Source organism: Cotesia glomerata, linkage group LG6 (genome assembly GCF_020080835.1).
Source record: "Cotesia glomerata isolate CgM1 linkage group LG6, MPM_Cglom_v2.3, whole genome shotgun sequence".
Lineage (NCBI taxonomy): Eukaryota > Metazoa > Arthropoda > Insecta > Hymenoptera > Braconidae > Cotesia > Cotesia glomerata.
This window is the reverse complement of record NC_058163.1, coordinates 24,779,976-24,796,087: the sequence shown is the minus strand read 5'-3', so window position 1 is coordinate 24,796,087 and position 16,112 is coordinate 24,779,976. Positions and strand designations below refer to the sequence as shown.

Sequence of the window (16,112 nt, the reverse complement as noted above, 5' to 3'; positions counted from 1 at the left end):
AGCTAAAGCTAAATTAAATTAGCGGGTGTAAAATTTGTAAGATGCATAAAAGGATTTGTTAATATTTAATTAGGTTTATTAAATGCCAAAAAGGCTTATAAAACTGAATTTACTTTTTAAAATATTACTCGTATAAAATTTACAAAAATATGAGTATATATAATATCTTATGATTATGATTATATATTTATAAAAATAGTAATTTACAATCAATTGTCACAAGGTGACTCGCTGGGACACATGCAATCGCAAGAGTCCCACCGTTTTAGCTACGGTGGCGACGTAATAGGGTCAGCATCGGCAATACCGACGTACACTGGGTCCCCAATCCGGACCACTCCATTGGGACCTTTCAAGCCCATATGGACGCCCATTACTGGATTGTCTTTAGTGTAAGGACGCAAATCTGGATCTTCAATCAGTCTATATCTGTAAATATTTTGTCATTTGTCATTTTAATATTTTAGTTTAATAAATACCGAGTTTTATTATACACAGGTTTCCAAAAAATTTTATAAAAAATTTACGATATTTATAATATAAGTTGTAATTTGATAAATATTTAAGGTAAAAGCCCCAATTATTGACGGGGGTCTAAATACTGACACCCTAAATTATTTTTAAATATATTAAATTATCTGTAATGAGAATAACGATCAAATAAATTTTTATTAAATTCTAATTAATTGAAAAATTGAAAAAAATCACTTTCAGTTCAAAATATTAAATATTAATTATTAAAAAAAAATAAAGTTAGCACCAGTTGATCAAACCAGCTTACGAGCGTCTATTTTCTTAACAACTTTGGTTAGAAATAGTATATTACAACCCAAGGCCAGAAAGTTGGATTTCCCGGCGTATGGGATATGATGGCCGAGGCGTAGCCGAGGTTTTGCCGGGAATGTATCCAACATTCTAGTCATGGGTTGTATACTATTTTTTTTGCTCTCCAGCCGAAAGTACGCAACCCTGTGGAAGGGGTTTTGCAAAACCGAGGCAAAGCCGAGGTTTTGCCGGGCGTGAGGGGGGCACCGCCCGACTTTTGCAAAGCCGAAGCGAAGTCGAGGCTTTGCTGGTCGGGGCGGGTATAAAAAAAAAAATAAAAGTTAATAAATTGAAAAAAAATGTTATTTTAAACTTTACTAACAAATGCTCTGATTAAGAGTGATATCATGCACAGAATTTGTCACAAATATTTAAACTCATTCTAATTACAGAATTTATTTTTTTAAGTTGATTAAAAATTAGTTTTTAATTAGTAATCGACGGCTAAGAAAGATTGAAATTAAATTATTACAACTTTGTAGAGTACATGGATCGTTTTATAAACATTGCTTTACTAACTATCAAAATATAAAAAAAAGCAAATAAAATTCACAAAACTATTATGTTTTATTTTTTATATAAATTATTTTTGCAGTATTATTATTAAATAGTTCATTAACAATGATCTAGTTAAATAGTATATTACACACCTAGGGAAGTAAAGTAAGAAATGTCTCAGATCACATGTAATTGTTGGCCGAGGCGAAGCCGAGGTCAACAAACATGTGATCTGAGGCTTTCTTATTTACTTCCCGAGGAGTGTATACTATTTTTTTGTCCGACGAAGGCGGAAAGCGGCAACTTAGTTTAGCGCAGCGGGACGAAAGTTGCCACTTTCCGCCCGGAGGGCAAAAATAGTATATTACACACCTAGGGAAGTAAAGTAAGAAATGTCTCAGATCACATGTAATTGTTGGCCGAGGCGAAGCCGAGGTCAACAAACATGTGATCTGAGGCTTTCTTATTTACTTCCCGAGGAGTGTATACTATTTTTTTGTCCGACGAAGGCGGAAAGCGGCAACTTAGTTTAGCGCAGCGGGACGAAAGTTGCCACTTTCCGCCCGGAGGGCAAAAAAAATTATTTTATTTTTTTGACATTTTTTGGTTAGTTTATGCGCTGACATGTTACATACAGACGATGTTGTGACTGTTATATATACAGTTGAAACTCGCTGTATAGGCCGGTCGCGCCACGAAAATACGAAAGAAAGCGAGGTTCTATGCTGCCGAGCCAGAAAATATGCGTAGGGCGCATGCGTTAGAGCAGGCCATAAAAGTTGCTCTTCCTGGAGTAAATTGCTGCCAGGAAGAGCGTACTTTCGGCTAGGAGAGCAATAAAAGCATTTTTTTTAACTGCCGAGTTTAAATTAATTTCTTCATGTAATTATATTATCTATTTTTTTTTTAATTAACAATATATGAAATATTTATAAAATTAAATAATCGAAATTAATTGTATGCTTTATATTATTTAAATAATGGAAGTCAATAACTAGTTCACAATTTTTATGGTGAATCCCATATTGACAGCCAGTCGACAACGCTATATGACGCCTTTTTTTTAAGTATAAAATATGTTACGCGATTATATACAAGGCTTTTAACTGTCAAATAACTCGGCGTATTTTGGAGTTGAATAAGTTTTTAATAGTATATTACATACCTAGGCCAGTAAAATAAGAAAAGTCTCAGATCACATGTAAGTGTTGGCCGAGGCGAAGCCGAGGTTGACAAACATGTGGTCTTAGGCTTTACTTTTTATTGGCCAAGGTGTGTATACTATTTTTCTGCTCGACGTAGCCGGAATGTGGCAACTTTGTTTAGCGCAGCAGCCAGAAAGTTGCCACTTTCCGGCCGGAGGGCAGAAAAAACAATTTTGCTCAACGGGCAGAAAGCGTCAACTTTCGGCCCTCTGCGCTAAACGAAAGTGCCGCATTCTGGCTACGTCGAGCAGAAAAATAGTATACACACCTTGGCCAGTAAATAAGAAAGCCTCAGATCACATGTTTGTCAACCTCGGCTTCGCCTCGGCCAACAATTACATGTGATCTGAGACATTTCTTACTTTACTTCCCTAGGTGTGTAATATACTAATTATATTTTTAATAATAATTAATCATTCATGGAAATTATTATTAATTAATTTTAATAATATTGATTACTTTATATCAAGTTTTGATAAATAAGAGAACATAACCAAATGATTCGACGCATGCGCAATAGGGGCGTCAATAATTGGGGTTACGGTACGTCAATAATTAGATCAATCAGTTTTTTAACCCGTCAATAATTGGTGTATCCAGATCATCTATTTAATTATTTAAAATTAATTGGTAAATATCACTGATTATCATTTTAAAAAAAGAAATTGATTAGTTAAAACATTACTTAAGACATTACCACAAACAAAATTCAACGATATTTATATTTGATTGCTTAAAAAAAATGAAATCATAACTGTGTCTCTTATAGCGTCAATAATTGGGGCTTTTACCTTAGTACAATAAAAAAAAAATTACTTAACTAAATAAAAATATTCTTGATCCAAAAAATTATTTCTTCAATAAAGAAGATTTTTTTTCAATACTTAAAAATTTATTTATGAATCGCGACTAAATTTTTTTAATAAATTCAAATAAAATATTTGGAAACAAGAGTGAAATTTTTAACATAATATTTTTCTTTAATCAAGTAGTTTTTTTTCGAAGTAAACCTTTACTGATATAAGGATTTCCTAGTATTTAAAAATATTTCTTTGTATTTAAGAAATCATGTCTTAGTATTTAAAAAATACTTGTTAGATACTAAAAAATATTATAAATACTAAGAAATATTTCTTTAATATGAAGAAATATTTTTTAAATACTAAGAAATGATTTCTTAAATGCTAAGAAGTCCTTCTATCAGTTGAATCAACGCACGCTCTTCGACGCGAGTGTTAGTCGTTAATTAAATTATCTAAGTAGTTACGTTTTCAAAGTCTTAAGTGGCTCCATTTTAGGATGTTTAACACCAAGCTCTGGATGAACAGTAGTAAAGATACATCTGGTACAAGGCTTGACATTCCTAAATAAAACACCGCCGATTTTTATCCAGTCCCAAGTATCTTCTTCCAAAGGTTCTGCGCCTTTGACGACGAAATTTGGCCTGAAATTAAGAGGAACCACTGCATCTTCTATTCGCGTGTTCAAATCGTTGATTGAAGCTTCGTTCATCAACGTGTAAGCTGTTGCGTCTGGATAGGCGCCCTGTTTTTGAAAAGTTGAACAAAAGTTATCAGGTTAAAAAAAAAAAGCTTGGTAAATCCAAATGTGCATACCTTAAATGCTTGTTATACATAAATTGATCAAACTAATGTTTAAATATACAACAAATTTTTACTAATAACTTTAATACTATTTTAAATTTATTATCAAACGTCGATAGAAAAAAAAATAATTTTAATAATAAGTTCATTTCAAATAAACTACAAAAAATTAATTTTATTTACAATTCTATTTTGAAGCTTATTTAAATTTTTCCGTGGATAGTATTTTTTTCATACAAATTGAACGCTCTCTTTCGTTCCAATAAGTGAATCCTAAAAAAGAACCAAAGGATAGAAAATTTCTCCAATTGCCAGCCGAAAAAAGTTAATTATAATTAAACAAAACAATATTAAGCTGCAATTTTCAATTCATAGCTTTACATTTGGCAGATGAGGAGATTAAAAAATAAATTGAGTTGAAAAATTGATTTTTTCAAAAGTTATCTTGTTTGTCCCTTCTTAAAGACTTTAAAAATCCTTATTATAAGACATTAACCCACTTTTTTGTATAAAAATAGCAATTAACCAATCAAAAACAAATTTTTTAAGTGTATGAGAAAATGAGGAGATTAAAAAATAAATTAATTTTTTCAAAAGTTATTTTGCTTGTCCCTTCTTATAAACTTTAAAAATCCTTGTTATAAGACATTAAAACCACTTTTTTATATAAAAATAACAATTAACCGATCAAAAACAAATTATTAAAGTGTAGCGTATGAAAAAATGAGAAGATAAAAAAATAAATGAAGTTGAAAAATTGATTTTTTCAAAAGTTATCTTGTTTGTCCCTTTTTAAAGACTTTAAAAATCCTTATTATAAGACATTAAAACCACTTTTTATGTAAAAATAGCAATTAACCGATTAAAAAAATTTTTTTTAAGACTAGTGATTATTTTTCTTTCTAACAGTGTGTTTTTTGTATCAATTATATGTACAATGTGGCTGTAAGGCATGCAAAAAATTGAGAATGAAAAAAAAATGAACATACTGCATCGGATTTTTCCATAAGAGGAAATCCCCGATTATTTTCTCTAACATCGCGATACGGTCCATCAAGCGGATAGTAGACCAGTCTGAGGCCAGTGTCCTCTTGAAGAAGAAAGCGGGACAGCCAGCGAGCAACTTCTTCACCGCAATCGCAAGCAGGAACGGACTGACTCCAGACTGCGGCTTTGAAGGTCTTGCTCCCGATCTGGGCCAGATCTATGCTGATGGTCATCATTCCCGGAGCGCGGAGAGTCAATACTGAGCCTGCTACGTTGGGAATCACCTGGACCATTCGTGGTAGCTGTCTTCCGGTTACGAACTTTCCGGACAAATCTATCACCATCAGAGTCCGGTCTCTAAGCCACCCGGACTTGCAGCCCAAAGGCGTGCACTCAATCGCGGTCTCTCGGATGCAGCCCAAGGATTTTACTGGAAAGACGAAGATGTCGCTCAGCTCGCCGACTTTTCGCCACTTGCTGGGCAAAATATAGATCTTGCCTCGTCGCCACCACCACCAGGCAAAGACTAGCAAGGTTGTTGTTCCTATTGCTAGGGCTGTTATGTAGCTCATTCTTGTTCTGTCTGTTGAAATTATTTTTTTTACTTAATTTTCAGTCATTAAAATTATTTTTAAATTTGTAAAAATTGAGTCCATATTTTTCTTTTTAAATTAATATATCTCCGAAAATATTAAAAATAACCTTACAGTGTAAAAACAATCTGAGCAAAAAACAGTTTCACTGTAAAAAAATCGCGCCAAGTCCACGTTCATAAGACTATTAAGAAAAAAAAATTTTATTTCTTTACAAAAAGATATAAAATAAAAAATTTAAAAATCCAAGATACCGATATGGTTGTATATGATTTTCGAAAATTAAAAAAAATTTTTTGTAAATTTAAAAATTAAAAGAAACAATTTTGGAACGTATTTAGTGTGCGTGGTTACAAAATATTTCATTTTTTATGAAATTCCTAAAATCTATCTACTAGGACTTTTAAAAAAAATTAAAGTACACAATCATGCACACCAAGTGCGTTCCAAAATTGGTTTCTTTTAATTTTTAAATTTACAAAAAAATTTTTTTTAATTTCCGAAAATCATATACAACCATATCGGTATCTTGGATTTTTAATTTTTATTTTATATCTTTTGTAAAGAAATAAAATTTTTTCTTAATAGTCTTATGAACGTGGACTTGGCGCGATTTTTACAGTGAAACTGTTTTTCTCGGATTTCAGTATTTTTGTAATTATAATAAAATTGACAATTTTAATTTAATACATTTCCGGTGGCAAACTATCCCCTTTAAGCTATAGTTCATGTAAAAGTTATTCTTGCGCCGCCTGGCGTGTGTAATTGCAAGCTGTCAAATATCTTTTTTTCACTGTAGTTTCCCATCTATTATAAGATTAGCATGCATTCTTATATTATTTAGTCTCTGGCCGTCCGCTTTTTACATAAGAAAAAAGTTAAAATCTAAAAATCTGGGTCGCTATAGTTTGTGCTGATTATTTTTAGTAATTTTAAATAGAAATTATAAAGATAATTGATAATAATCAAGTAATACGCGTAATAAAAAGCATGAAATACTATTATAAAATATCATATAAAAAAAAAATCAAAATAAATTTGAAAAAAAATTTGTAACCTCAAAAAACCGTTCTGCTTACGGTATATACACACTCGGTAGTCTGGCTTGAGAACGGAACTTGGCGCCAGACTCTATCGAGTCTGTTGATTTTTTATAGAAAATTTTGTGAGTTACAATTTTGCTCTTTTATGATTTTTTCATAAAATCCCACTGATAGAAAGATTTGTTTATATTTAATCAGCTTTATTAACTGTTAATAAATGATTTCTTAACATAGGATTTAATAAATATTCATTAACAGTTAATAAATTATTTATTAAATACGATAAGTAATTTATTAAGTACAATTTATTAACTGTTAATAAATATTTATTAGTTATTAATAAATACTTATTAACTATCAATAAATGTACTTTCTTCCCAAATGAATATTTATTGAATGTTAAAAAATATTTATTAAAATTTAATAAATTAAATAATTGTCTTCAAATAAATTCAATTATTAATAGTTAATAAATCCTTCTGTCAGTCCAATTATTTAGGAGTTATGACCATTTTTATAACAATTAAAATATAACTTTTCATTTTATAAATACTTAGCACTACTGGAACTACTATATCTTCTATAATATTAAATTTAACCTCACAGTATAAAAACATTTTTTGTAAGAAATTTTGTGAGCTACAACTTTGCCCTCATCATTTTTTTATAAAATCAATTTTTCAAGAATTATATTCAATTTTGTAACTATAAAATTAAAATTTCCCCAATAACTCATTAATTAATTATTTATACTTACATAAAAATAATTACTAAGTATTTTATAAAAAAATAATATTAAAAAATTTTTTTTTAATTACTTTTAAAATAAGAGTTAATTGTTACTATTAGTGTTCATGGTCACCTGATTTTTTTGCAACAAAAAACTTAGTAATTGGACAACTTAAATTCTTGGTACTAGAAATTTTATGCTGACGTATAAAAATATTACATACAAAAAAAAATTAATTATTTTTCTGATAATAAGTAATACATTCAATTTTATATTCATGATAAATTATTTCAGCCTTTTAAAAGTAATACAACGCAATAATTAATTACATAACTCAAATATAAAATAAAAAATGAAAAACAACCTTTCAAAATTTTTTTTCGTTTGAAAAAAAATAAAAATCAGAAACATTAAAAATAAAATTACTATGAAATAAATAGCAATAAAATTACTACTTACCCATTTTATAATTTAAGCACTAGCACAAATAGATCAAACTTATATTTAGATTTATTTATTTATTTATTCATTTAGATATGAACTGATAACACCAAAATATAAAAAGAATGATAACGATCGCTTGGCTGCCGGCACACGACTAGACGTTGTAAATTTGCGGTGAAGCCTATAGTGTTAAAATTCACTAGATAATACTAGACATCAGTACTGAGTACTATACTCCGTATAGTACTAATACAGACTAGTATTATTTTGACTTATAAGCATTAGTGGAGTATGCGTACAATATAAATACCATCTATGTAAAATATATATATATATATATATATATATATATATATATATATATATATATATATATATATATATATATATATATATATATATATATATATATATATATATATATAAGGAATCACGCACGGCGCATCTCAAACACGAAAGATACCGTTATCGATCCACGCAACATTTACTACCGCGTTTGATTGTTGCTCAAGTATATCATCCGTAAATAATTCACTAACTGTAAAAGTATGAATGAGTAACAATAAAATTATATTTTATGCAAAAATTATTTTATTTATCGATAAACAATCTTAATTGATACCCTCAAAATTACTTTTTTAATTACTTCATTTTAAAATGCATTATTCATGATTTGGAGGGATTTTAAATAGTTTATTCATTCAATTTAATTATTTTCTCTTTATATTAATTGATAATTATCAAGTAATTACTGATATCTTTATATTAATCTGGAGATTTTATAGAATTTTTATAATTGTTGTATAGAATTTCATTTTTTTCTGGAGAAATTAATTTTTGCTCCAAATTAAAGAAGAAATAAATTTATTTCAAGTGGAAAATTTCAATAGATTTTATTTAGATTTTTAAAAAATTGTGTATTGAATTCTGGCAGGAGAAACAATTAAAATATTATATTTTTTAATTATTTTAAAGACATATTCTTTCCTTGTACAGAAATTATAAAATTTAAAAACTTTTTTTTAATAAAAAAATTATTACAAAAAAAATAAAAAATCATATTGTAGAATTTTCTTTTTATGAAAAAATTATTTTAAAGACAATCAAAAATAAATAAATGACTCAATGAATTTTTTCAAATAGTTTTTAACAAATAATTGTTACAAAAAACATTAAAAATAAAAATGCGACTTATAGAATCATTAAGAAACAATTAAGACAAGTTTTTTTGTAATTTTATCAAAAAATGATCAGATGACAGTTGATTTAAATTTATGAAAATTTTCGCTAAAAATTGGAAAATTTTCTCTTTTAAATTATTTGTTGTATTAATTGATAATAATTTTATACAATTTATGCATCAAAGTTTTTAATTATTATAAATTACAGGTATTAATTACTATAATTAATTAATACATATAAATTTTATATTTTTATTATGAAAATTAAATTAGTCGATATCTGAAAATTTTTATAATTTTTTTTTATTGAAAAAATTATTACAAAAAAATCAAAAGAAAAAATTTCACATGTAGAAAATTAAAAAAATTATAAGTGCAATTTTTTAAAGTGTTTTTTTATTTACAATTCAATTGTTGAAAAAAAAATACAAAAATTGTTGAACTTCGGGTAATTTTTAATACTAAAGTTAGTCGACGTTTTTAATTTTTTGATTTTTTTTTAATAATTAAATTAAAACAAAAAAATTAGGAAAACGGTTGACCCTGAAGGCCATCCCTGCAACTTCCCGCTAATTCCATACTTAGGCGCTTAAAATTGCACCAATGACGTTTTTGAGCTCTTCGAGCTTAAAAATACAATTTATGGGTTATTTTGAGCTCTCCGAGCTCAAAGAGATTGCTTTCCTATGCTTTAAAGCTCTTCGAGCTCAAAAGTCTGATAGAGATTTGATAAGACACTATTTTTTGAATTTTTAAACCGCAATAACTTTTGAATGAATAAACCGATTTTTACGCGGTTAGAAGCATTCGACGCAGTTTTTTAAGCCTCACAAAGAATTTCAAATTTTGAATTGATCGCGCTAGGAATTTTGGAGTTATTCCGAAAAAACACTTTTTTCGGTTTTCTTTCGTTCACGATAAATTCTTTCGAACCGATTTTGACCGGACTGGTGGCGATCGACGTGGTTTTTTAAGGTTAAGAGCTGATTAGTTTTTGGAATTGAACCTTTAAGCCGTTTAAAAGTTATTCCAAAAAAACCACATTTGAAAAAAATTTTTTTTTCAGTTTTTTTAAGATTTCTCAAAATCTATTGATCTGAATCGGTCCAAATAGTTTTCAAAATCTAAGTTTAGTCAAGCCCTTTCGAATGGCACCAACCGCGATGAAATCGGTCAAGCCGTTCAAAAGTTATAAGCGGTTCACATACTTTCACACACACACACACACACACACACACACACACATACATACATACAGACACCGTGACAACCTCGCGGGGATAGTCAGGGAAGCTTCCTGTGACCTTCAAACGTCGAGTTCTGATGAAAACTCGATTTTTGCAAAACGGGGTGAAAACAATAACTTCCCGATTTTTGAAAATCTTCGATTTTCTTAGCGGGAAGTTAAAAATATTTTTTAAAAATTGCACTTACAGTTTCTAAAGTTTTTTACAAATAGAATTTTTTTTTTATTTTTTCGTAATAATTTTTTTAATAAAAAAAAAAAAGTTTGGAAAATCCAAAAGTAAACGACTCATAATGTTCATTTAATTATGAAATATAAAAAAAAAAAAAAAACTTAAGTCGTTCAAAATTAATTGCCGAAAAAACAGCTGTAGTAAGAAGGTACTGCACAAGCGCCCCTGGTGGAATAAAATGTACATAATATCTATAGATATAGATATATCACCATCCATGTTAATTTTACATGGATATATATAGATATACAGTCTTGTAGTTTTCGTTTTTTATTAATTGCAATTAAACGACACTGAATTAATTAATCATTCGCATTCAGTGACCTACAATCGTCGATTAGAATTTAAAAAAAAAAAATTTAACTCAAATAATGGATTTTTTCACAAGTTACAGTGTTTTCGGGTTTCACACATGACGGACAGGAAAATTTTTGACCTATTTTGGTGTTTTTTTCCAATTCTATTGCAGTAAATCAATTTTTAAAAAGTATGAAATTAATCTCCATTAAATTATCTCGACAATAGTATGCAAAATATCTTGATTCCGTGAACTAACAAGGCTATAATAATAAAAATAGCCGCCAAAATGAGGCGAAAAAAATTTTTCGATCGTAAAGCACTCTCTGATGCTTCGCATCATGAGTCGTGCAATTCTAAAAATTTTTAAATGTCGGCTAATTTAAGTATGATATATTTATTTAGTAATTTTGGAGCTAAAATAAAATTTGAATTTTCCCGCTAAAACTCAGTATTCTAAATTCTTGCCGCAATAGACCGAAGGCGTGCGAGTTAAAGAAAAAATAATAAAATATATATAAATAATGTAAAAAAAAAATCAGCTGATATTTTTCAGTGTTTTGACGTTTGTCGATGGCGACTTAAATGTCAGTAATAACAAATCTCAATTATCGGAGTATAAAAAATATCTTTGAGGCGTAGCTTCACTGTATGTATTTTGTTTCGATAATATAAAAACATCTTTCTGAATTTATTGTGAAATTTCTTCATTTACTCTAAAAATTGCTCTCAATTTAAGAACAAACAAACGCCAAAGTATTTATTATATTGGATAAATAAAAAATTACTCAGTGGATTGTTGTGTTGTACGTCTGAAATCGGTGAGTCATGTAAAGCACATTGTAATTAGCCTTAATCACTGTTTTTTGTTAGTGATTTTCTTCGGGACTGTTTAACAACATATGTCTCATTTTTATTTAATACAAAATTTAAAACATAAACTTTCATTACTAATTCGCTTATTTATTTCATTTATTTAGAAGCATTCACTGAGTTGTATTGATAATTGTAAGTGAAACTGAATGACAGTTGCAATTATTTGTGACACTTAATCAACAGACATCTAATCAGTTTTTGGTTAGATTGAAAATAAAATATTTAAATAAAATTGCAGTTTTTACTTTGGCTAAATTTTACAAGTCAAATTTTTGTTTTTAATTTTCTAAAAAAAATTGGCAGATTTTTAATAATTTTAAGAATTTTATAGCAAATAAATTGTGGCAAAAAAAATTGACATGTAGAAATTTTTAAAAAATAAATTTTTGGAACAAATTTTTTTATTAAATAAAATTAAAAAATTGTAAAGTGACTATTAGCTTTAATATTTAAAAAATTCTACAATTTTTAATTTTCTTTATTAAAAAAAATAATGAAAATTAACCTGGCAGATTTTTAAGAATTTTTGTAACAAATTATGAGAAAAAAATGAGAATAAAAATTGCATTTGAAAATTAAAAAAAATAAAAAATGCAATTTTTTAGAACAAATTTTTTTGTTAAATAAAATTAAAAATCGTCAAGCGACTGCTAACTTTAATATCATAAAAAAATTTCAAAAATTCTGCAATTTATATTTTTCTAATTGATAATTTTTAATTCTAAAAATTTTTTAAATTTTACAATTTGATTTTTTATTATGATTATTTTATTTAATAATTTTTACATTGAAAAAACGAAAAATTGCTATTTTTAATTTGCTTTGTAATAATTTTTCTATTAAAAAAAAATATCAGCTGTCTGATAAATGCAGCACCATAATTTTAATAATTTTTGTAATCAATCAATAGCTCTTAAATTAAAAAATATAAATATTTTAAAGAAAAAAAAATTATTTAAAATTATTATTTCAATAATTAATTTTAATTGATTGTTTCTAGGTAACAATGCCTATCTTATACAGCGTAATTTCGCGAGGACCAACAATACTAGCCAAGTATGCAACTTGTACTGGTAATTTTGAGGAAGTGATAGACAAAATTCTACCAAAAATACCGCCTCAAAATGATAAACTAACTTACTCACAAGGACCGTATTTGTTTCATTACATTTGTGAGGATAGAATTATTTACATGTGTATAACAGATGATGTAAGTATTAAACTGAGTCATTTGAATGATAATCGCTTTAAATTACATTTTTAAATAAAGTTGCATTGTTCGGTTGAGCAGCTAGTTAGTATATAATTTTAAATTAAAAATAAAAATAAAGTTATGACTGAACACTATAACTGCATTCAATTTTTTAAATTGATATATTATCGTTAGAAAGAAAAAAAATTAGTTTGATTTTTGAAAAATTGTAAATTGTAAAGAACAATTTGAAAATTTTTGGTCCTTTTTTACAAAATTATAGTTTGAAAAATAAAAAAAAAAAAACAATTTAATTAATAGAAAACCAAACTTAAAAATAAGAAATAATTTTCAATGAGTTTAAAATAAAAGTAAAATGATTTAATAAAAATTTATTGCAAATAAAAACTTTTATTTTTATTTAATAAAATAAAATTTATAAATTATTTTCAGGATTTCCAAAGATCAAGAGCGTTCTTATTTTTAAACGAAATAAAAAGAAGATTTTTGGCGTCTTATGGCCCCGGGATTCATACTGCTATTGCTTATTCAATGAACACTGAATTTTCACGAGTGTTGACTAATGAAATGGTAATAATAATTTATTTATTTATTTATTTAATGCTATTCGACATAAACAATATTTACTGAACAAAAAATTATTGAGATTAGATCACAATGATGATAATATTACAAGGAAAATATCACTTGTTATCACACAGAACCACGCGTGAGAGGGAATAATTATAGTGTTAAATAATAATAATAAATTTAAATAACAGTATCTGACAAAGCATACATAATTCAAAATGACCTTGTATCTCGTGAACTATTAACATTTTTAAAGATATAAGCTCATCCCGATGTTACACTCATCGAGACCTTTCATTTGAGTACCCACATCAATTTTTCATATATTTATATATATTATATAATATATATATGTATATATGAAAAATATATCAAAAATGTATGTTGGTACTCAAATGAAAGCTCTTCATGAGTTTAACATCGGGATGAGCTTAAATCTTTAAAAATCTCAATAATTAAGAAATGACCTTGTATCTTGTCAATTACTGACATTTTTAAAGATATAAGCTCATCCCGATGTTACTCTCATCGAGACCTTTCATTTGAGTACCCACATCAATTTTTCATATATTTATATATATTATATAATATATATATATATATGTATACATGAAAAATATATCAAAAATGTATGTTGGTACTCAAATGAAAGCTCTTGATGAGTGTAATATCGGGATGAGCTAATATCTTTAAAAATGTCAATAATTAAGAAATGACCTTGTATCTTGTCAACTACTGACATTTTTAAAGATATAAGCTCATCCAGATGTTACACTCATCGAGACCTTTCATTTGAGTACCCACATCAATTTTTCATATATTTATATATATTATATATATGTATATATGAAAAATATATCAAAAATGCATGTGGGTACTCAAATGAAAGCTCTTGATGAGTTTAACATCGGGATGAGCTTAAATCTTTAAAAATATCAATAATTAAGAAATGACCTTGTATCTTGTCAACTACTGACATTTTTAAAGATATAAGCTCATCCCGATGTTATACTCATCGAGACCTTTCATTTGAGTACCCACATCAATTTTTCATATATTTATATATATTATATATATGTATATATGAAAAATATATCAAAAATGCATGTGGGTACTCAAATGAAAGCTCTTGATGAGTTTAACATCGGGATGAGCTTATATCTTTAAAAATGTCAATATTTAAGAAAGTACAGTGCAATTTAATGAAAGTCATTGTTTAATAAAACAAAATTTTTGCTTATTTATAGTTCACAAGTCACGGCAGTCACATAGTGACTGCAAGATTGCTAGTTATTATTATTTTTTAAAAGTTTTTTATAAACTTACTAATAAAAATTGAAATAAATTTTAGAAACATTACAGCGAATCTAAAGATATTGACACACTATCAAAAGTTCATGGAGAATTAGACGAACTCAAAGATATAATGGTGCGAAATATAGATAATGTTGCTATGAGAGGCGAACGACTGGAGTTACTTGTTAACAAAACTGAAAATTTAACAAATAATGTAAGTAATCGATGAATATTATTTTTCTTCGTTATAAAATATAAATAACACTAATATAATTAATATAGTAAATATAATATAATTAAATATATTATTTTTTCAGTCTGTGACATTCAGAAAGACAAGCAGAAACCTAGCCCGCTCTTTATTCTGGAAGAATGTTAAACTTTACGTAATAGTTGGCGCTATTTTGATTGTCGTTGTCTACTTTATCGTCTCAATGTTTTGTGGCGGATTGGCTTGGCAAAAATGCGTCGGAAATTAAATAAATTTCTTTTTTTTATTTTTTTTTTCTTTGAATATTTAAATAAAATAACAAATATATTTATATATTATTATTATTATTACTATTAATATAAATAGAGTTTGAGGAAGAAAACGATGAACAAATATAAATATTGAAAATGTATATATACGTGTAACCTATGGCACATTATTCAGGTACTATACAGCCACTTTAATTTTTTACTGTAATAAATTTTAACTATTATTTAGATTTACTGTTGTAGATGATATTAAATGACTATTATATTATACATGTATTTTAAATTACAAATATAATTAATAATTTTCAATTTACAGCATACGTTTTTTTGTGTTTTCAATTTTAAATTAATTAACATTTAATTTAAAAAAAAATCTAGATGTTTAATTCGAAAATTTAAGTATAAATATTTTAAGTTGAAAAAATTCTCACTTAAAACTTTTTTTTGCTTCACTAAAACAAACTTTTCAAAATAATTTTATTTAATTCAAAAGTTTTTTTTAATCAAATAATTTTTTTTCAGGGTAAAGTTGAAAGAAATTAGATAACTAAAATTATTAGACCTTTGATTAATTTTTGTTAAAATAATTATTGAAAAATTTTTTAAATTAATTTATAAAAAAATCAGACTAATGTGAAATTCTGCATTAAATAAACTAATAAATTTTTTTTTTTTTTTTTTTTTTTTTTTAATTGTTTAAAGTCGCATAAACTACTAAGGTCATGAGCGACTACGGTAGGGGATAAACTTTTGAGATTGGAACTCGTTTTATTTTTTGGGCTGAGCAGAATA

At 27.0% G+C, this 16,112-nt stretch overlaps 2 protein-coding genes and 1 long non-coding RNA gene across 5 annotated transcripts in view; 1 reads left to right on the top strand and 2 right to left on the bottom strand.

The window, feature by feature from the left end:
- LOC123267302 overlaps positions 1-16,112 on the bottom strand; it is a 142,568-nt gene that overhangs the window by 49,601 nt on the left and 76,855 nt on the right. The window lies entirely within an intron of this gene.
- Positions 120-8,098, bottom strand: LOC123267297 (mitochondrial amidoxime reducing component 2). The gene is made up of 4 exons (XM_044731856.1): positions 7,945-8,098; positions 5,122-5,702; positions 3,796-4,073; positions 120-429 (listed from the first exon to the last, which is right to left on the bottom strand). The coding sequence occupies exons 1-4, from the start codon at positions 7,946-7,948 to the stop codon at positions 270-272; spliced, it is 1,023 nt and encodes a 340-aa protein (XP_044587791.1). The 5' UTR covers positions 7,949-8,098; the 3' UTR covers positions 120-269.
- On the top strand, positions 11,424-15,640 carry LOC123267301 (vesicle-associated membrane protein 7). Of its 3 annotated transcripts, none has more exons than XM_044731865.1 (5): positions 11,424-11,706; positions 12,762-12,971; positions 13,407-13,544; positions 14,896-15,054; positions 15,158-15,640. In XM_044731865.1, the coding sequence occupies exons 2-5, from the start codon at positions 12,768-12,770 to the stop codon at positions 15,317-15,319; spliced, it is 663 nt and encodes a 220-aa protein (XP_044587800.1). In that variant the 5' UTR covers positions 11,424-11,706; positions 12,762-12,767; the 3' UTR covers positions 15,320-15,640. The 3 variants fall into 3 exon arrangements, with proteins under 3 accessions (XP_044587800.1, XP_044587801.1, XP_044587802.1); XM_044731866.1 differs by lacking the exon at positions 11,424-11,706 and adding an exon at positions 11,777-11,893; XM_044731867.1 differs by lacking the exon at positions 11,424-11,706 and adding an exon at positions 11,940-11,962.

Bases quoted from the DNA above. Each gene is read 5' to 3' on its own strand.
- LOC123267301 (XM_044731865.1), top strand. From the start codon at position 12,768: ATGCCTATCTTATACAGCGTAATTTCGCGAGGACCAACAATACTAGCC. The intron at 12,972-13,406 runs GTAAGTATTAAA...AATTATTTTCAG, and splicing joins ACATGTGTATAACAGATGAT to GATTTCCAAAGATCAAGAGC. The intron at 15,055-15,157 runs GTAAGTAATCGA...TTATTTTTTCAG, and splicing joins CTGAAAATTTAACAAATAAT to TCTGTGACATTCAGAAAGAC.
- LOC123267297 (XM_044731856.1), bottom strand. The intron at 4,074-5,121 runs GTATGTTCATTT...TTTCAAAAACAG, and splicing joins TTATGGAAAAATCCGATGCA to GGCGCCTATCCAGACGCAAC. The intron at 430-3,795 runs GTAACTACTTAG...AAATATTTACAG, and splicing joins CCACTTAAGACTTTGAAAAC to ATATAGACTGATTGAAGATC.